At 39.8% G+C, this 22472-nt stretch overlaps 1 protein-coding gene across 4 annotated transcripts in view; it reads left to right on the top strand.

Moving 5' to 3' along the window:
* TBC1D4 (TBC1 domain family member 4) overlaps positions 1–22472 on the top strand; it is a 214247-nt gene that overhangs the window by 108473 nt on the left and 83302 nt on the right. For 3 of the 4 annotated variants that reach the window (XM_027973696.3, XM_027973695.3, XM_042254947.2), the window contains exon 2: positions 19545–20132. In XM_027973696.3, coding sequence (XP_027829497.2) covers positions 19545–20132 — 588 coding nt within the window. Of the gene's footprint in view, positions 1–12674; positions 12793–19544; positions 20133–22472 lie in introns of those variants that run through there. The other variant, XM_042254946.1, reaches the window with a different exon arrangement.

The raw sequence follows: 22472 nt of genomic DNA, 5'->3' as shown, positions 1-22472 counted from the left end.
GGGGTTAATGATAAGGTCTACAAGTCACTGATGCCTCTGAACACAAGTTCAAGAATGTTGGATTATTCTCCTTCGCAAGATGCTCATTCATCACTGCTGTGGGGTATAAATATCTGAAGTAATAAGGAAGGCCAGGACAAAAATAGGTTTCTGAGAAACTCATGACACTTTTTGCTTTTTGATAACATTACAGCTTTATCGTTTAATCTCAGCTGGAGCTGGTCCCGTCCAGGTCCCTCTGGGTTTAACCTCTTGTCTCTGGCCTCTTTTCCAGAGTTCGTTCTGTTTCACAACCCAGCATTGCTCAGAAAAGCTCTCTTCTCAAGAGTTCAGACGTTTCATAAGTTAAAACCACTTATCAAGTGTCCAGCTTTAGCGTTTTGTTTAGATGACTATACTTTCATATGTTACGATAAAGAACCAAGACATATCTTTTTTATTAGGTTTATTATGTCCTGTTTGAAAATATCTAACAGATTAAATGTTTTGAAGGGTTGATATTGACATACTCTAATTTTTTCAGTTTATTAACTTATTAATATATCTAATCAGTTAAAATTCCAGTTAATTTACTAGCCAGTGGTTAATATTTTAAGACTAAAATGAGAGCAGTGGTAATAAATGGTATTTCATAAACAGTGGTATTTTCCAGTATTATAAAAAACTTAAAATTTTTTCCTTTGTTTTTGGCTTAGGTAAACTAGTTCGTGAGGGAAAGCTCCCTCTAGTGTTTATTGTAGTAAATACAAATGATGTTGAACTGTGTACTTTTTGAAAACAGATTTTATTTCTTTAGGGCAATTTAAAGATTTGCAATGTAAGGTCCAGAGATTCCTGTACGCCCCTGCCTCACCACATTCATAGGCTCCTCCCTGTCAGCATCACTTATCAGAACTGTCCGTTTGTGCCTACACTGATACATCATAGTCCCCCAAGTCCCCAGTTTACCTTAGGCCTCACTCTTGGTGTTGTACATTTCAGGTTTCGACACATTTATAATGACATACACCCACCATTACGGTCTCACACAAAGTATTTTCACTGTTGTAAAACTCTCTGTGCTTTGTCTCCACTATCTCCATTCCTGCAACCATTGAAACTTTGTATTGCCCCCATAGTCTTTGCCTTTTCTAAAGCATCATATAATTGAAATCATGCAACAGGTAGCCTTTTCAGATTGGCTTCTTTCACTTAGTAATATGCTTTTAAATTTCTTCCATGTCTTTTCATAGCCTGATGGCTCATTTCTTTTTAGCCCTGAATAACATTTCAATGTCTGAATGTACGACAGTTTAATTTATTCATTCACCTACTTAAGGACATCTTGGTTGCTTCCAAGTTCTGGTAATTTTGAATACACCTACTTAAAACATCAGTGTGCCAGTTTTTGTGTTGGTATAAGTTTTCAATTCCTAAATACCAAGGAGCAAGGTTGCTGGATTGTATAGTAAGAGTAGTCTTGTAAAAAGAAACCCAATATATTGGATTTCCCTGATGGCTCACTGGTAAAGAATCTGCCAGCCAATGCAGGAGACATGGGTTCGATCCCTGGTTCATGAAGATACAACATGCCCTGGAGCAACTAAGCTCACATGCCACAATTATCGAGCCTGTTCTCTAGAGCTGAGGACCTGCAGCTACTGAAGTCCGCACCCTGCCTGGAGCCTGTGCTCCACAACAAGAGAAGCCAGCACTTTGCAACTAAAGATTAGTCCCTGCTTGCTGCAGCTAGAGAAAAGCCTGCACAGCAACAAAGACCCAGGGCAGCCAATAAATAAGTAAAATTATTTTTTAAAAAAGTATGTTTCGTTTTGCAAGAAATCACCAAACTCTCTTCCAAAGTGAGTGAACCATTTTTCACTCCCACCACCAGTGTATGGAAAGTTCCTTTTGCTCCATATCCTCATAGCATTTGGTGTTGTTAGTGTTCCAGATTTTGGCCATTCTATTAGGTGTGTAGTGGTATCTTGTTTTCATTTGTATTTCTCTGATGACATATGCTGTGGAGTATCTTTTCATAATGCGTATTTGACATCTGAATATCTTTTGGAGGGAGATGTCTGTCAAGGTGTTTAGTTTATGTTTTAATCAGGTCTTCTTTTATTGTTGAGTTTTAAGAGTCCTTTGTATATTGTTGACAAAGGTCCATCTAATCAAGGTTACGGTTTTTCCAGTAGTCATGTATGGATGTGAGAGTTGGACTATAAAGAAAGCTGAGTGCCAAAGAATTGATACTTTTGAACTGCGGTGTTGGAGAAGACTCTTGAAAGTCCCTTGGACTGCAAGGAGATCCAACCAGTCCATCCTAAAGGAAATCAGTCCTGGGTGTTCATTGGAGGGACTGATGTTGAAGCTGAAACTCCAGTACTTTGGCCACCTGATGCAAAGAGCTGACTCATTTGAAAAGACCCTGATGCTGGGAAAGATTGAGGGTGGGGAGGAGAAGGGAACGACAGAGGATGAGATGGTTGGATGGCATCACCGACTCAATGGACATAAGTTTGGGTAAACTCTGGGAGTTGGTGATGGACATGGAGGCCTGGTGTGCTGCGGTTCATGGTGTTGCAAAGAGACATGACTGAGCGACTGAACTGAACTGAACTGTGTATTGTGGATAACAAGACTTTATCAGCTGTGTCTTTGGCAAAATGTTTTCTCCCAACCGGTGGCTAGTCTTCCAATTCTCTTGATACTGTCTTTTATAGAGCAGAAGTTTTAATTTGAATGACATCCACCTTATCAATTTTTTCATAGATTGCATCTTTGGTTTTGTATCTAAAAAAGCATCACCCTACCCAAGGTCATCTGAGTTTTCTAGATTTGAGTTAATTTTGTAGAGTGTAAGGTCTGTGTCTAGATTAATTTGGCATGTAGATGTCCATTGTTCCAGAACCATTTGATGAAGAGACTATCTTTGCTCTGTTGTTCTGTCCTCTGTCAAGGTTCAGTTGACTATATTTATGTGAACCTATTTCTGGGCTGTCTATTTTGTTTCATGAACCTATTTTTCTACTCTTTTTCTAATTCCACACTGTCTTGAATATCATAGCTTTACAGTAAGTCTTGAATCCAGATAGCACCAGTCCTCCAACTTTGTTCTTTTCTTTCAACTTTGTGTTAGCTATTCGGAGTTGCTTGCCTCTAGATATAAACTTAAAATAAGTTTTCAATATCTGTAAAATACCTGCTGGGATTTGATTGTGATTGCATTGAATTTATAGATCAAGTTGATATCTGGACAACAGACAGTCTTCCTACTCATGAATATGGAATATTTTTCCATTTATGTAGTTTTTCGTTGATCATGTTCATCAGAGTTTTGTAAATCTCATATAGATCTTATACATATTTTGTTAGATTTATACCTAAGTATTCATTGTTGGGTTGCTAATATAAATGATATTGGGCTTTTAATTTCAAAATTCACTTACTCATTGCTCACATATAGAAAGCAGTTGACCTTTTTACATTAACCGTGTATCCATGCAACTTTTTTTTTTTTGACTGTACCACCTGGCCAGTGGGATCCTAGTTCCCCAGCCAGGGATAGAACTTGCATCCCTAAGATGGAACTGCTGAGTCTCAATCACTGGATGCCAGGGAAGCCCCTTGTGCAACCTTGCTATAATCACTTATTAGCTCCAGGAGGGTATTTTTTTTTTTTTTTGGTAAATTTTTATTTCATATTTTCTGCAGACAATCATGTCATCTTAGAACAGTTTTATTTCTTCCTTTCCAATCTGTATACTTTTAGTTTCCTTTTCTTGACTATTAGCAAGGACTTCTAATATGATGTTGAAAAGAATGGTGAGAGGAACACTCTTGCATGTACTTGATCTCAGTGGAAATGCCTTGAGTTTCTTACCATTAAGTATGATCTTAGCTGTAGTTTTTTTTCTAGATCGTTGAAGAATTTCCTTCTATTCCCTATTTGCTGAGAATTTTTACCATGAATGGGTGATGCATTTTATCAAATGCCTTTTCTGCTTCTATTGATATGATCATGTGATTTTTCTTTTTTAGTCTGTTGATGTGATGTGACATTAATTGATTTTTTTAATGTTGAACCACCTACATACTTGGTCTTGGTGTATAATTCTTATTATACATTTTTTTGTTTCGCTAGTATTTTGTTAATTTTTGCATCTATATTCATGAGAGATATTGTTTGTAATTTTCCTATGATGTCTGTGCCTGGTTTTGATATTAGGGTAATGCTGGCCTCATAGAATGAGTTAGGGAGTATTTTCTCTGCTTCTATCTTCTGAAAGAGATTATGGAGGATTGGTATCACTTTTTCTTTCTTAAGGGTTTGACAGAATTCACGAGTCTATCCATCTGAGCCATGTGCTTTCTGTTTTAGAAGATTAGTAACTAGTTATTCCATTTAGGCTTATTCAGATTATTTATTCTTGTGTTTTGGCAGATTATGTCATTTAAAGAAATTTTCCCTTTCATCTAGGATATCAAATTTCTGGCCATGGAGTGGTTCATAGTATTCTTTTATTATGCTTTTATTTTCCGTAAGATCTGGAGTGCTGTTCCCTCTTTCATTTCTAATATTAGTAATTTGTATCCTCTCTCTGATCTTAGCCTTGCTAGAGACTGATTGATTATGAGCTGTATATTTTTAAAAGTGTCAGCATTAAGCAAATAATAGGACTGGCTTGATGAGTAGAAAATCTTCTGCTGAATAAACACATAGTGGGTCAATCTTGAAAGTGTTTTGTGATTGGGTGGAAGGTTATGCTGCATTTGAAAGTGGATTTCATAATGTCAGCATAAGTAAATAAATAGCAACTTTTCAGGATTGTTTCCTAGAAGCCTCATTCTGTTTTTCTACAGTTTAAAAATGAAAGATTAACTTTCTTGATGACATGGTTGTAATAAGTTTGATTTTCTTTCATTGATGCCTTTGCTTGTTTCACCTTTTTTGGTCGTATCTGTATAAATATCCACATCTGAAGAAAAGAAATATAAAGTTATTTTTCACAAGTGATACAAATATTCTATATTCACACTGTGTTATTCTTATTTTGGTAAGGTACAGAACATTTTTTTCCCCTACCACATGCAAACCTTTTCCAAAATTTATTTCTTATACAGGTATACATGCCTGCTCAGTTGCTTCAGTCATGTCTAACTCTTTGGAGCCAGACATGGACTGTAGCCCACTGGGATCCTCTGTCCATGGGATTTTCCAGGCAAGAATTTTGGAATGGGTTGCCATTTCCTCCTCCAGGGGATCTTGCCAACCCAGGGATCAAATATGCATCTCCTGCACTGGCAGGTGAATTCTTTACCACTGAGTCACCTGGGAAGCCCCCTGTTTTTATACAACTGTTACTTGTATGGGTTAGCTCCTCATCTCATCCTAGGCAGAAAAAATAGTTAACCTGTATTATTTCACTTCAGGGTACAAAACCCTCTCTTCTAATTTCTGGTTGATTCCTGAATTTCATCTAAGATACTTGAGTTCTCAAGTTAAACCTTCAGTTAAATGCAAATTTCTCCATGAAAGAGCTGTAGGAGTCATCTTTCTACATCATCACAATACAGAAAGGGTACCCTGAGAGTTCTAAAGTTAACATCACTTCACAGTTTTGCCCCCAGTAAGCCTTGAATTAAATGATTACTGATCAATACTTATTTGATCTTCTTCTCCTCCTTACCTCAGCTGATGATCATGCTTTCAATTTTCCTAAGAAATTAAAGCATTCAGAGGTGAAATTCTCCAAACTCTGACCTCTATGTCTTCCTCTATCTGCACCTTTTGAGATGAACTAGCCATTCCTTGGGTCAATTCAAATTCTTCCGCTGATTCTCTAGATTCAGTCCCTTCTTGCTTACTTAAAGATGTTGCTAGCAATTCTACTCTCATTCTCCACATCATCCATTTCTCCTTCACTATTGAAAATTGAAGGCTTCCCTCAAGGCTCAGACACTAAAGAATCTGCCTGCCAGCGCAAGAGACCCAAGTTCAATCCCTGTGTTGGGAAGATCCCCTGGAGAAGGGAATGGCTAACGATTCCAGTATGCTTGCCTGGAGAGTCTCATGGACAGAGGACTGGCGGGCTACAGTTCATGGGGTCTCAAAGAGTCAGGCACGACTGAGTAACTAACACATGCTGGCAATTCTGTACTGAATATTGTCGTTTCTCCCATCTATAAGAGAACCCTCTTTGGACTCACTTGTACCTCCAGCTACATCCCTAAAAGGTTGCCTGTACCTAATGTTTGGATTTTGTTCCTGAAATTTTCTTTTGAACCTACTCCAGGAAGGCTTTTGCCCTCAGTTCAGTTCAGTTCAGTTGCTCAGTCATGTCCGACTCTTTGCGACCCCATGAATTGCAGCACACCAGGCCTCCCTGTCCATCACCAACTCCCGGAGTGAACTCAGACTCATGTTCATTGAGTCCGTGATGCCATCCAGCCATCTCATCCTCTGTCATGCCCTTTTCCTCCTGCCCCAGTCCCTCCCAGCATCAGAGTCTTTTCCAATGAGTCAACTCTTCGCATGAGGTGGCCAAAGTACTGGAGTTTCAGCTTTAGCATCATTCCTGCCAAAGAAATCCCAGGGCTGATCTCCTTCAGAATGGACTGGTTGGATCTCCTTGCAGTCCAAGGGACTCTCAAGAGTCTTCTCCAACACCACAGTTCAAAAGCATCAATTCTTCGGCGCTTAGCCTTCTTCACAGTCCAACTCTCACATCCATACATGACCACAGGAAAAACCATAGCCTTGCCTAGACGGATCTTAGGCAGCAAAGTAATGTCTCTGCTTTTGAATATGCCATCTAGGTTGGCCATAATTTTTCTTCCAAGGTGTAAATGTCTTTTAATTTCCTGGCTGCAGTCACCCCCTGCAGTGATTTTGGAGCCCCCCAAAATAAAGTCTGACACTGTTTCCACTGTTTCCCCATCTATTTCCCATGAAGTGATGGGACCAGATGCCATGATCTTCGTTTTCTGAATGTTGAGCTTTAAGCCAAGTTTTTCACTCTCCAATTTCACTTTCATCAAGAAGCTTTTTAGTTCCTCTTCACTTTCTGCCATAAGGGTGGTGTTATCTGCGTATCTGAGATTATTTATATTTCTCCCAGCAATCTTGATTCCAGCTTGTGTTTCTTTCAGCCCAGCGTTTCTCATGATGTACTCTGCATATGAGTTAAATAAGCAGGGTGACAATATACAGCCTTGACGTACTCCTTTTCCTATTTGGAACCAGTTTGTTCCATGTCCAGTTCTAACTGTTGCTTCCTGACCTGCATACAGATTTCTCAAGAGGCAGGTCAGGTGGTCTGGTATTCCCAGCTGTTTCAGAATTTCCCACAGTTTATTGTGATCCACACAGTCAAAGGCTTTGGCATAGTCAATAAAGCGGAAATAGATGTTTTTCTGGAACTCTCTTGCTTTTTCCATGATCCAGCGGATGTTGGCAATTTGATCTCTGGTTCTTCTGTCTTTTCTAAAACCAGCTTGAACATCTGGAAGTTCATGGTTCACATATTGCTGAAGCCTGGCTTGAAGAATTTTGAGCATTACTTTACTAGCATGTGAGATGAGTGCAATTGTGCGGTAGTTTGAGTATTCTTTGGCATTGCCTTTCTTTGGGATTGGAATGAAAACTGCCCTTTTCCAGTCCTGTGGGCACTGTTGAGTTTTCCAAATTTGCTGGCATATTGAGTGCAGTACTTTCACAGCATCATCTTTCAGGATTTGAAAAAGCTCAATAGGAATTCCATCACCTCCACTAGCTTTGTTCATAGTGATGCTTTCTAAGGCCCACTTGACTTTACATTTCAGGATGTCTGGCTCTAGATGAGTGATCACACCATTGTGATTATCTGGGTTGTGAAGATCTTTTTGTACAGTTCTTCCATGTATTCTTGCCACCTCTTCTTAATATCTTCTGCTTCTGTTAGGTCCATACCATTTCTGTCTTTTATCGAGCCCATCTTTGCATGAAATGTTCCCTTGGTATCTCTAATTTTCCTGAAGAGATCTCTAGTCTTTCCCATTCTGTTGTTTTCCTCTATTTCTTTGCATTGATCACTGAAGAAGGCTTTCTTATCTCTTCTTGCTATTCTTTGGAACTCTGCATTCAGATGCTTATATCTTTCCTTCTCTCCTTTGCTTTTCGCCTCTCTTCTTTTTCACAGCTATTTGTAAGGCCTCCCCAACAGCCATTTTGCTTTTTTGCATTTCTTTTCCATGGGGATGGTCTTGATCCCTGTCTCCTGTACAATGTCACGAACCTCATTCCATAGTTCATCAGGCACTCTATCTATCAGATCTAGGCCCTTAAATCTGTGTCTCATTTGCACGGTATAATCATAAGGGATTTGATTTAGGTCATACCTGAATTGTCTAGCGGTTTTCCCTACTTTCTTCAATTTAAGTCTGAATTTGTTAATGAGGAGTTCATGATCTGAGCCACAGTCAGCTCCTGGTCTTGTTTTTGCTGATTGTATAGAGCTTCTCCATCTTTGGCTGCAAAGAATATAATCGATCTGATTTTGGTGTTGACCATCTGGTGATGTCAATGTGTGGAGTCTTAAGCCTCACCAAAACTTTTCTTGTCAAAATCACCTACGATCTCCTAGTGCTTACTCCTTCTTTCTGGGAAACTTTTCCTACTTGGCTTCTGATTACAGTACCATTCTTTTCTGGTTTTATCCCAGGCTCTCGCTGTATTTTCTTTACTTATATTTCTCCGTCTCCCAAACTATATGAATTGTGCGTCTCACAGCTTGGTTCCTGGAGATATTACTCTTGTGTCTAGCTCATCAAGTCTCTCTTCCTCTTGCTCTGTCTCTCTGTGTCATCTGTGCTCACTTTTTTGATTAACTCCTCTAATCTCATGGCTTTAATTGCCATTTATATGCATTCCAATTTTTCTTTCTCAGTTCTGTCCACACCCCTGAGCTCCAGACATGTATACTCAACTGCCTACTGGCATCACCCCTTGGATGTCTGTAAGCTTTTCCAAAATTAACAATCCAAAATGAAGCTCCTACTTCTTAAGCCACCCCCATCCCTCATCCTGTTTCACGGCGGCTCCATTTTTCTAAGTCCTCTGGCCAAAACCCATAAAGTTCATTCATGCCTCCTCTTCTTTTATAGTCCATCTTAGATCCATCAACAGATCATGTAGACCATGGCTTTAAAATGATCTTTAGAAGCCTGTACCTTCTTACCCCTTCCCTTGCTGTTGTTCTTGTGTGAACCACCCCTGGCTCACCCTGAGAGTGGTAGGCTTCTGCATCCCCCCCCCCACCCCCACATCCTTTCCATCTATTCTCCATACAGCAGGCAAAAAATAAAAAAATGTTAATCTCTCAGTCATGTCTGACTCTGTGACCCCATAGACTGTAGCCCACCAGGCTCCTCTGTCCATGAAATTCTCCAAGCAAGAATACTGGAGACAGTTGCCATTCTTTTCTCCAGGAGATCTTTCTGACCCAGGGATCATACCCCGGTCTCCTGCATTGGCAGGTGGATTCTTTATCATCTGAGTCCAGCAAAGGGATTCTTTAAACATGTAACTCAGCACTCTGCAATGGCTTTCTGTCTCACCAAGGGGTCAAAGCCAAAGTCCTTTCAAGGCCCTGCAGGATGTAGATGCCCTCTGCTCCCCACAAGGGCTTTCAGTAATCTTCTGCTCCCTCACCCACATCCAGCCACACTGACTCCTCACTCTTCCCTGAACACACCAGACAAATCTCTGCTTCATGGCCTTTGTACTTGGTGTTCTATCTGCCTGGAATGTTCCTCCCCCAGATACCTGTGAGGCTCTCCTTCTTGCTGACTTCAGCTTTTTACTCAAATGTGTTATACAGATTCTTTTCTTTAAAGTTGCAACTATTCTGATATCTCCTCCAAATTTTCTGTACCCTTTTCCTTGCATTATTTTTCTCATTGGCAATTTTCACTATCTCAGATCCTTTATGATTCACTTATTTATTCTATACCCCCTACTATAATTTAACTTTCATAAAGGGATTTTTTTTTTTGCAGCAGCAGCAGCAGCTTCTCACTTCCTCCATCTCCTTGCACAGCACGTCAGACTTACATGTTAGATTTAATTAAACATTGTTGAATGCTTTCACTGTCTCAGCACTGTGTCAGGCACTTTGCACATTTAGTTTAATTTTCCCAGTTTACCTTTGAAATAAACATTGTGATTCTCATTTTTCAGATGAAAAACCAAGAGACTATGAAAGATATGGCATCTTTTCTACAGACAGTCATAGCTACTAGAATGAGCTTTAAACGCTAGACCTCTAACTGCCTGTTATGTGCTTTTCTAATATGCTGTGCTACGGACTAATCTACTTTTAAAAGAGTGATGTTGTTTTTGAAATGGAATTTGAAAAGGACTGTCCTTGTCTATCCTTTGCCATCTAACTTCTCACCCATCCCATCTTCTGTCTTATTTCCCTGTTTATTTATTCCCTGTCTTATTTCCCTAAAGTCAGCCACTACTAAGGATATTCCATTCTCTTAATCAAAATCATGAGTCCCTGCAGGGAGCTCAAACTGGTGCTCTGTGACAACCTAGAGTGGTGGGATGGGGTGGGAGGTGGGAAGGAGGTTCAAGAAGGAGGGGAGATATATATATATATATATATATATATATATACTTATGGCTAATTCATGTTGGTGTATGGCAGAAACCAACACAATATTGTTAATTATCCTTCAATTAAAATAAATTAAAAAATATATCTGTATAAAACATGAGTCCTTGGATTTCCCGTGAGTTACCCTTATTTTACATCTGATCACTTTTTCAAATTTTGAATGGTCATAGAGGCACAAGTCATATCTTTTGGGGAAGGAATTCAAAGATATGCAGTGAGACAGAATGGAAGGGGAGCCTTTGGTAGGAAGTTTAAGGACTTTCTGTCTCTGATGCTTGAGCTAATGCAGAGGCCGCCAGGAAAGCAGCAGAGAAGAGATGAGCTAAAAATTCCATTTGGAGCAAAGGAACTGAGAATATCTAAGAACCAAAGTCTAGTCTGAGAGGAAACTGCCTTGGCTGAAGCCCAAGATTCCAATTCAAGCAACTTGTCTGACTGCTGTGTAAATGGTAGAGATATTCTTGCTTTCTTTGGCTCCAAAGAGTCTCGTTACTTGTAATCTCATTATTTTCTTCTTTCTTGGTTTAACTTTTAATGTAAACCGTTTGTTTCCACATCTGTAAAACAAGATAGTAGGGACTGGTGATTCCATAAGGGACCCTTTAAGTTTAAAATTCTGTGATTTTAAAATTACTGCATTTTTCTATTCAATTTTGATTCTAGACCTAGTGATAATCAGATACCTTTTTTACTGTGCCAAATTTACCATAGAATAATAACATATATTTAACCAAATACAAAGAATCACTGAAATACTTTTGGATAAAAGTTAAAATGGTTTAAAAATCAATTTTATTTCTTAGTGAGATTATCAGACAATCTCACCTTAAGAATGATAACACAGACTGAGCAGCCTTCCCAAGTAACTGGAGCTGGAACATCTTCATGGGTTCTTCAATAATGGTGATTTTTTCCCCTTGACGTAAGTAAGCTATTTCAGGGCACATATATAGCTTCCAAAATTACTTTCCATTGGTTGAAGATGAAGTTTTAAAAGCCAAACAGAAATTATGATATTTAATGACCAAATTAGTCTTTTCTTAAAATGCTGAACTAATCTTAATAGCTTCTTAAGTAAAACAGAATTAGAAAGGAAATCTACCTGTTCCCTAATGGCGTATACTAGTTTCAAAGCAAATGCATTTTCTTTTCCTTACTGTCTCTCTTTGATTGGGACTAGTTTAAATGATCAGTTCTTCTCATTTGTCAGGTTTTTGCAGTTTACTTGAAATGCTTCCTCATATTCTTCCTCATCTTTTCTTAAATACCCTTCCCCTATTTTTTGTGAGGGCTTCCCGTGTGGTGCTAGAGGTAAAGAACTCACCTGCCAATACAGGAGAGACATGGGTTCAATCCCTGGATCCGGAAGATCCCCTGGGGAAGGGAATGGCAACCCACTCTAGTATTCTTGCCTGGAGAATTTCACGGACAGAGGAGTCTGGTGGGCTACAGTTCATGGGGTCATAAAGAGTCAGATATGACTGGAGAAACTTAGCACACACCTCTTTTTTGTGCTGACAGAAATCTTGCTGTGCCTACTATAGTTATTATAATAATGAATCAAACAGCTAAGATCATTTTAGTTGTGAAAGAATTTACCCAGTTATTTTCTTTACTTTGAATATTTTTTTACTTTAAGAAGCTTATTTTCATATTCATATTTGTATCCACTTTTTAAATGTTTGCTGAAGATCATCTGTTTATCAGTGAATTCTATGAGGAAAGAAGACACTGTAGATTAATTTTCTCCTACTTTCATAATTAAAAAGCCTTGGACACTTATGGTTATTTAAATAGCATAAGAAAGACAATGGTACTCAAATTTTAAATGCTTCTTTTTAAAGAAAGCTAGAGAGTCTATTCTTTAGACTCTGAACACACTGAACAATCAGTGTGTTTCCTGACTGCACAGTCAGGAAATGCTTTACTTTTGAAGCAATAACGGTTTTTCCCGGGAAGTTTTATAATTGGCTGCACAGTGATAACGTGGACTTGAACAAATACAGCAAAATTACTGCTGGCTTATCTAGAATGAAAGAGAACTTCTTAAGTGTGACAGAGTACTACTACTGAGGATTATATCAGTTTGGCATATTCGCAGCTCTTGGAGAACTGCTCCAATTTTCTGCTGGCTTCCTGACCAAAGGTATCTTTTCCTTTGTGTTTTTCAGTATCCAGATGATTTTTCCCACCCCTGGGTTTGCTTAGGCCATTAGACATCAGCATTGGGTGGCTGTAGAATTTATTTTATTTTGAAATTAAGTGGAGAGTTACTTTAACCATACCATTGGATTTCTTGGAGTATGATAACTAATTATGGTAATTAATTAATGAGAAACAACAGTCTGACATCCAGGGACCTAGTGGCAATTTTTTTTCTCTAGAGTGAGGAATTGCTTTAATGTCTGAATTTTGATATTTGAGGTTATATCCTTTTTTTCTCTTAGAAATTATACTTCTAATAAATTTCTATTTTCTTTTAAAAATTAATTTATTTTAATTGAGGATAATTACAGTATTGTCATGGTTTTGCCACACATTGACATGATATCACTGAAAGTATAAGGACAAAACACTGGCTAAAGGTGGCACTGTGCTTTTTCTAAATGTCATGAGGCATTTGAAAAAAGCCCAATTTATTTTATCACCTGTTGAATTGCTTATTGTCTGTTAATGGAAATGAATAATGTCAATAACTTACAATATTTCTGGCTTAATGACAGAGATGATTTTCCATCTCCTTTTAATGTATATTATTTTGTTTCTATATGCATCAATGCAAAAATGAGCCCATAGAAATCTGGATTTAGATGAGATCTTATTGAGCATCTATCTAGTCTTCCATTTTACTGGGGAGGAAATTCAGGTGCAGAATGACACAAATTCCTGGCAGATCTGGGATAGAGTATAAATCTCTTAATTCCTGGGTAGAGGGGTTATTCATTTAAAAAAAAATATTGTTATTGTGCGCTGTCATACAATAAAACTTTTGCCATGAATTGGCACTGAATCTGCATCAGACTCTTTGCAACCCTGTGGACTGTAGCCTGCCAAGCTCCTCTGATCATAGAATTCTCAGGGTAAGAACACTGGAGTGGGTAGCCATTCCCTTCTCTAAGGGATCTTCCTGACCCTGGGATTGAAGCTGGGTCTTCTGCATTACAGGCAGATTCTTTACCATCTGAGCCACCAGGGAAGCCCATAAATCTTTTAATTCCTGAGTAGAGGGATTATTAATTCCCTTTTAAATATTGTATTTGTGTGTTAAAATTATGTGCTGACATAAAATAAAACTTTCTCCTTGAATTGGCATTGAATCTGCATCAGACTCTGTGACATGTAGACAGATTCTAAGCAGTGGTGTGTCCATGACAAGAGTAAGAATACCTAGAGTTATTCTTTTAACGAGGTGTCTCAGCATCTGGAGACATTCCTGCCACACACATTCCCTTCCTCACTGGAGCGAGCATTGAGGAGAGTAGAAAGCGTCAGCTCTTCATTTTGGGGAGTGCCAGGTTTCTCATGAATTAGCAACAGGAATTTGCTAAACCTATCTCAGTCCTGGAGAACTTTCATCAGGGTTCTTGGTAGTTGTTCACTATTTGTATGCTTCTGTTTGCTGACAGCTGTCAATCAGTTTCTTCTGAGCATGAAATTCTCTCCCAATGGTCACATGGGAAAAAACTCTAGGTAAGACACAAAGTCATCCCAACTCAGTCTTTCACTTAAGGGCTTATAGTATAATGTTAGAGAGAAAAAGAGATGTTGTAAGATGCAATACATGCAAGGAGTCAAATTCATTGAAAAGCACATATAAATCTAAATATATGTCAGTTAATACTCAGTGGTAAAAAAATCCTCCTGCTAATGTAGGAGACATCAGTTCAATCCCTGGGTCAGGAAGATCCCTTGGAGAAGGAAATGGCAACCTACTCCAGTATTCTTGCCTGAAAAAGTCCATGGACAGAGGAGCCTGGCAGGCTACAGTCCACGGAGTCACAGAGTCGGACATTACTGAGCACTCATGCAACATAGAAGAATACTGTTTTCCCAAAATGTCTTGGGTACGTGCAAGTACTGGAGAGAAATTTTTTTCTCTTGTGTTGCTTCTGATTGATCTCGTAAATAAATGTCTCAGCAGAAAGTTTCCGTGGTCCTCTGATAACTCTTTTCCTCACCAAGGACATTTTACTGTCCTTGCTTTATCAGTGTCCCTTTGGTATGGGTGCTGATTGTGTAGGCAGGGGCTGTATAATGTTAACTTACATGTGCGATTACACTTAGAAGAAAAAATAGAGTGGAATGTTGTTAGATCAGTTTCATAGTTAGAGCCTCTTTGCAGCCCAGGTCATTGAAAGCTGCATTTAGTCATGACCTCAGAGAGGATATTAAAGGCAACTAGAATCTATGTCTTATGGTGCAATTAATAATTCAGATTATTGGAGGGTTAAATTACTTACTCAGCTTAGTCAAAGTGATAAGCTTTGCTTCTATCAACTGAGTCATTAACTGGATTATATTTAGACGTTGAGCTTTTACTTGCGGTCACGGGGAAGTGTCCTGTGGGACTATAGAAATTCAAGCACTAATCAGTTCTTCACATAATATCTCTCAATATAATAGTAGAGAAAAAGTACAAACATATAATATTGAAGAACTGATACAACTAAGGTCGAACTGACTATATTTTCAGTCTCAGTGATAGGATATAACTCTAATCATCATTAAAATATTTGTCACAAGATAAAAATTCTGCAGGTTCAAAAACATCCTACAGATAATATTTTTCTTATTATGCACTCCATAGAGAGACTTTGGAAATTTAAGTGCACTAGAGTTGCAAAAGGAGAAGGAAATGGCAACCCACTCCAGTGTTCTTGCCTGGAGAATCCCAGGGACGGGGGAGCCTCATGGGCTGCCGTCTATGGGGTCGCACAGAGTTGGACACGACTGAAGTGACTTAGCAGCAGCAGCAGTAGAGCTGCAAAATCGGATGAAAAGTATTAGATGAAATATGGTTAGTGAGGAAGGAGGGGTTTTACCTAACCCACTAGAATCACTGTATAGACATTCTACAGGGTTGAATGTCTAGGTCAGTCTCCATAGCTTTGGTCCTTGACAGATACTAAAACAAAAAGAAAATGACAGAGGGCTAAGGCTGCTGATCATGTGTTAGTATAAAGCATCTGACTTCCCTGGAGATAAGTCAAGTGTTCGGGGTGAGTCACTGAAACTATAGCATTTGGACTTTATTCTTTCCTAGGAAATATTCTGCTAGCAAATGGAAAGTCTTGTAATTTTAAACTGTGGATACTCTGGCCATATATCCCAAATAATTATGTGAAAAAGAAGAAATTCTGGTTTTAGAATGGTTGCTGGTAGATTTAAAGAAATACCATGTGTGTCTGAAGGTGAAGCAACCCTGCATATAAAATGATCTCTGTTTCCCAAAGGTAAAAATTACCAGAAAAGGTTTCCCCTGTCCCAAGTCCACATACTGAGGATCTACTTTATATTGAAACTTATTCTAGGCTATGGGGATACAAGGAAAAATGTGGGAAAAAAACCCAGAAATCACCACCCTCCTAACGGCTTACATTCTAGCAAATCAATTACACAGAATGTTCAAAGGGGTAAGTGCTATAGAGAGTAATAAAATGCGGGAGAGGGGGTGGAATTCCAGGGGAATGCTGGCTGTCAGAGCATGTGTGTGTGTTTTTTGGGGTAGGGGACAGATGCCACCTCAAGGTGACACTAGAGCATGGATTTAAAGGAGGTGAGGAGTGAACTGTCCAGTTATCTAGGGGAGGAGCTTGGAGTTCAGAGACCTTCAGGGAAGAGTGTGCCTGGCATGTCCAAAGAGTAGCCAGGAGGCCAGTGAGGGAGAGAGCTGGGAGGAGTAAGGTCCAAGGAAATGGGTGAGGATGAAAAGATGAAATGCAAGTTGACCATCTAAAGGTCACATGGAGGATGTGTAGCCACAGTGCACATTTAATCTGTTTGTCATGTGCAGAGAGTGAGAGCCCTGTAGGACACTGTAAGGATTTTGTCTTTTACTCAAGAAATGGGGAGCTTGGAGGATTTGCAGATGAGCACTACGACAAGTTTAAAAAGGATTCTTTTTACTTTTGAGAGTACATTAAAGGGGGCAAGGGATACCAGTTAAAAGACTACTGCAGAAAACCAGATGGGAGATAATGAGTTGTATTCCATTTTATGTGAATGTACCACCTTTGGGCTTCCCTTGTGGCTCAGCTGGTAAAGAATCCACCTGCAATGTGGATTGACCTGGGTTCGATCCCTGGGTTGGGAAGATGCCCTGGAGAAGGGAAAGGCTACCTACTCCAGTATTCTGGCCTGGAGAATTCCATGGACTGTGTAGTGAGTTCATGGGGTCACCAAGAGTCTGACTGAGTGACTTTCAATTCACTTCAATTCAATCAGCTCAGTGACAAAGAATCGGCCTGTGAATACAGGAGATGCAGATTCAATCCTTGGGCTGGGAAGATCCTCTGGAGAAGGAAATGGCAACCCATCCCAGTATTCCTGCTTGAGAAGTCCCATGGACAGAGGAGCCTGGCGGGCTACAATCCATGGAGTGGAAAAAAAGTCAGACACGACAGAGTGATTAAACAGCAACAGTACCACCTTTAGTTTATCTGTTCACTTTTTTCCTTTCAGTTTTATTGAGATATAATTGACATATAGCATTGTATTTAGGTCAAGGGGTACAACATAATGATTTGATACAGTATATACTGCAAAATGATTAACATAAGTTTAGTTAACACCACTTACCTCAAATGGTTACAGATCTTTTTTTCTTGTGAGAACTTTTCAGATCTACTCTCTTAGCAACTTTCAATATACAATACGGTATTATTAACTCTAGTCACCATGCTGTACATAATATGCCAAGAACTTACTTTTCTTGTAACTGGAAGTTTGTACTTTATATTTTCAACTTTCTATTGAGCTTTCTATTTGTTTTCATATCCCAAAATATTTTGTTCATCTTAGATTTTTAAAATCATAGCTATTTAAACAATATTTGATTGAGTGACTTAGCTTCTTGTTCAAGTCATATAGTTATATATATATATATATATATATGTGTGTATATATATATATATACTTTATTTATTTATTTTTTTAAAGGCTACCCACTCTAGTATTCTTGGGCTTCCCTTGCGGCTCAGCTGGTAAAGAATCCGCCTGCAATGCAGGAGACCTGGGTTCGATCCCTGGGTTGGGCAGATCCCTTGGAGAAGGGAACAGCTACCCACTCCAGTATTCTGGCCTGGAGAATTCCATGGACTGCATAGTCCATGGGGTTGCAAAGAGTCAGACACAACTGAGTGACTTTCACTCACTTTCACTAGGTTAACTTAGGTTGTTTCCATGTCTTTACTATTGTGAATAATTCTGTGATGAACATGAAGGTGTAGGTATCTTTTTGAGAAAGTAATTTTGTTTCTTTTGAATAGATACACAGAAGTGGAATTGCTGGATCATATGATAGTTCCATTTTTAATATTTTAGGAATCTCTATACTGTTTTCCATCGTGACTGCACTGATTTACATTCCTACCAACAGTGCTCAACCGTTTCCTTTTTTCCATGTACTTCCCAGCGCTTGTTATCATTTATCTTTTTGGCAGTTATCTTTCTATCAGATATAAGCTGATATTTTATTGTGTTTTGCTTTACATTTCCTTAACAATTAGCGATCATTCACTTGTTGATGAATATTTGAGTCATTTTGATTTGGGGAATGTTGTGACAAAGGCGTCTGTTAATATTTGTGAACAAGGCTTTCTGTGAACATATATTTTGGGGGCTTTCACCTAAATCTCTAGGAGTGGAATGGTTGGGTTGTGAGATAGATCTGTTTAACTTCTAAGCAACTGCCAAATTCCTGAGGTGCTTGTGCCATTTTACATTTCTGCACACAATGTATGGGCGTTCCAATTGCTCCATATTCTAGTCGGTACTTGGTCTTTTTGATTTTAGCCATTCTAATAGGTGTGTAAAAGATAGTATCTTTCTATGGTTTAAACGTGCATTTTCTCTGATGGCTAATGCTGGTGAGGGGTGTCTGTATTTTAATCTCTTCATTCAGAAAGTAAATTTTAGTCTTATTGTTGGAACTTCCATTCCTTTCAGCTGAAGCTCATAATAACTTAATTAGTTTATCTCAGTGGTGGTTGGTACTTTTGTTACACTTTATTTTTTAAATTTAATTTTAACCTTTTGCTCCTTTTTGTTGTTGTTCAGTCGCCAAGTAGTGTCTGACACTTTGCAAGCCCGTGTACTGCAGCATGCCAGGCCTGTGTGTCCCTCACCATCTCCTGGAGTTTGCCCAAGTTCATGTCCATTGAATCAGTGATAATAATACCTTTTAGAAGTGCTCAAAGGCTATATTGTGGTAATTCATTAAAGGTTGCAGTGGCTTGTGGAGTCTCATGGCTTTGTTTTAGGGGAATGAATACATTTAAAAGGGGAAATTATAAAAGTGATAAAATTTTTCAATCTCATCTTTATATCACTTAATCCGATAGTGTAATTTAAGTTTATGCTTTGTCTTGTGTACTTAGCTGATCAGTCATGACCGACTCTTTGTGACCCCATGAACTGTAGCCCATCAGGCTCCTTTCTCCATGGGGATTCTCCAGGCAAGAATACTGGAGTGGGTTGCCATTTCCTCCTCCAGGGGATCTTCCTACCCCAGGAATGGAACCCAGGTTCCCCCGCATTGCAGGCAGATTCTTTACTGACTGAGCCCCCAGGGAAGCCCATGCTTTATCTTATGTAGGGTCTATTACTTTCAGTATTTTATCACTTACCATGAGAATGCATTCCGTGTGATAATAATAATTGTTCTGAATTCTTTTCCAGGTTCCTGATGTTATCAGCAGCATAAGGCAGTTATCGAAAGCTGCCATGAAAGAGGATGCCAAACCCAGCAAAGACAACGAGGACGCCTTTTACAACTCTCAGAAGTTTGAGGTCCTGTACTGTGGCAGGGTGACCGTGACCCACAAGAAGGCGCCGTCCAGCCTCATCGACGACTGCATCGAGAAGTTCAGCCTGCATGAGCAGCAGCGCCTGCGGCTCCAGGGCGAGCCGCGCGCGGGGGACTCGGGCGAGGACCAGGCGGGATCCGAGGCCCGAACGCCGGCCTGCCCCGCCGACGTTCTGTCGGAAGAAGGGGCTGGCGTCGCCGACACCTACCCGGTCTTCCCTGCCGCGCCCAGCCAGCCTGGGCCATCCAGCTCTCGAGTCTGCTTCCCTGAGAGGATTTTGGAAGATTCGGGCTTCGATGAGCAGCAGGAGTTCCGGTCTCGGTGCAGCAGCGTCACGGGGGTCCTGCAAAGGAAAGTTCACGAGAACAGCCAGAAGCCGCAGCCACGGCGGAGGCACGCCAGCGCGCCCAGCCACGTGCAGCCCTCGGACTCGGAGAAGAACAGAACCATGCTGTTTCAGGTGCTGTCCTGGCCGGCGGCTCTCCCGGTGTTTCCCCCTCCTTTGCTATAGCCGGAAGCAGCCCAGCGGCCAGCTTCTCCCTGGTCCTCAATCTGGAAGCATCCAACTTCTGTCATGTCCCCCAGGCAGCAGAGAAGGCAGGTTGGAGAAAGAGCAAAGGACAGTAGTGAAGGGGTGAGAGACAGACGGGGAATGTAAGAGAAAAGGGAGCAGGGCAAGGAGGGAAAGAGAGAAAAGCACTTGAAGGAGCATCAGGGAAAGTTGGTTGGGGAAATTAGCAGAGGTTACCCAGATGGCGCTAGTGGTAAAAAAACAAACAAACAAACAAAAAACAACCCGCCTGCCAACGCAGGAGACCTAAGAGACGGGGTACCATCCCCGAGTGGGGAAGATCTCCTGGAGGAGCACATGGCAACCCACTCCGGGAGTTTTGCCTGGAGAATCCCATGGACAGAGGAGCCTGGCAGGCTACAGTCCATAGGGTCTCAAAGACTTGGTAACTACTGAAGCAGCTTAGCAAGCATGCCATCTTAGCATCACCAGCGTTTGCCTTAGGTTGATTCTTCACTAGGGCCTCCCAGAGGGCTCAGTGGTAAAGAATCCTCCTGCCAGTGCAGAAAACACAGGAGATGCATGTTCAATCCTTGGGTGGGAAGATTCCCTGGAGTAGAAAATGGCAACCCACTCCAGTATTTATGCCTGGAAATCCCATGTACAGAGGAGCCCGGCAGGCTGCAGTCCATGGTGTGGCAAAGAGTTGGACATGACTCAGCACATATGTGATTCTTCAGTAAATGTTGCTATTTATTGTTATTATTTTTTAATGACTGCAGAAAGTCAGAAGGGTTTGAAGATATGAATCTGGGAGAGTGTGAATCTTCTTGAAGGAGAGAGAATTTTCTAGAGAGAAAAAAAGTCCAGAGACTCATGGTTGTATCTTCAGATGAGGATATACCAATTTACTCTGTCATACAAAGGAGAGGTTTAGGAAACATCACAGGCCTGATTATTGGATCAGTTGTTAAAATGATTGGGCGCAAGCTATATTGTAGGTGTAAAACATGATTCTTAATTCTAATGAGTAGTTTTTGAAGTTGTACAGGGTATAGAAAGTGTCCAGTTCCACTTGAAAGAATTGAATTCCTAACAATGCCCTGTAGAGGTTCTTTAATTAATCCTCAGCTTTGAGGATTAGAGTTTTCCTCAGATTTGAGTTTTCTTGAAAAAGGAGTGACGGTCCTTTTATCCCATTGCAAAGAGTCCTTAAGAAGGAAATCGCACTGTGTACCTTGGTAAATAGTCCCAGGATGTAATATTTGCTTTATCAGAAGTTCATGGTTGTTTTGTTCTGTTTTGTTCTTGATAACTTGAGGCATGTGATTAAAGTGTCTATAGTCTTTTCTTTGGTAATATATTAACGAGTTTCTTCTCTTTTTTCTAAGCTTTTTTTTTTTTTTAATGTGAATGATTTTTAAAGTTTTTATTGAATTTGTTACAGTATTCCTTCTGTTTTATGTTTTGGCTTTCTGACCGCAAGGCGTGTGGTATCTTAGTTCCCCAACCAGGAAGCAAACCAGCATCCTCTGCTTTAGAAGGTGACGTCTTAACCATTGGACCACCAGGGAAGTCCCCTGAGTTTCCTCTCTTGATTTGTTCTTTTTCTTAGCTAGCCAGAGTCCATGTTGTTAATTTTTTCTTAAATGGTTGTTTATTTAAAAATTAAAAAAAATTATCTGCCCAATTGCAAGTATATCTTTCTGTTGATCCTTTGTGAGAAAGCAAATTTTAAATTATAATTGAATAATTGGTATTTTTAGAAAACATAAAGTGAGGAAAGGTTGCATATTTTTTGAAAAGACAATTTCTAATTTGGCAAACAATGGTTTCTTTTAAATTAAGAGCAGCTTATTTAATGAATTCTAGATGAAAGGAAGAAATGTTTTCAGATGACTGATAACTGAGGTTGTAAATTTGATGGGGTTGGGTATTGACACTGTGTTTTCCTATACAGTCCATGGTATTCTCCAGGCCAGAATCTTAGAGTGGGTAGCCTTTCCCTTCTGCAGGGGATCTTCCCAACCCAGGGATCCAACCCAGGTCTCCTGCATTGCAGGTGGATGCTTTACCAGCTGAGCCACAAGGGAAGCCCAAAAATACTGGAGTGGGTAGCCTGTCCCTTCTCCACTGGATCTTCCTGACACAGGAATCGAACTGGGGTCTCCTGCACTGTAGGTGGATTCTTTACCAGCTGAGCTACCAGGGAAGCCCATATATCTTGTATAGAGCATTTGAATCTGTATTATTGGTCAAATATTAATTGTAAACTAAGATATTAGGTTC

This window comes from Ovis aries, chromosome 10, assembly GCF_016772045.2.
Source record: "Ovis aries strain OAR_USU_Benz2616 breed Rambouillet chromosome 10, ARS-UI_Ramb_v3.0, whole genome shotgun sequence".
NCBI lineage: Eukaryota > Metazoa > Chordata > Mammalia > Artiodactyla > Bovidae > Ovis > Ovis aries.
This window is presented reverse-complemented; position numbering and strand designations above follow the sequence as displayed.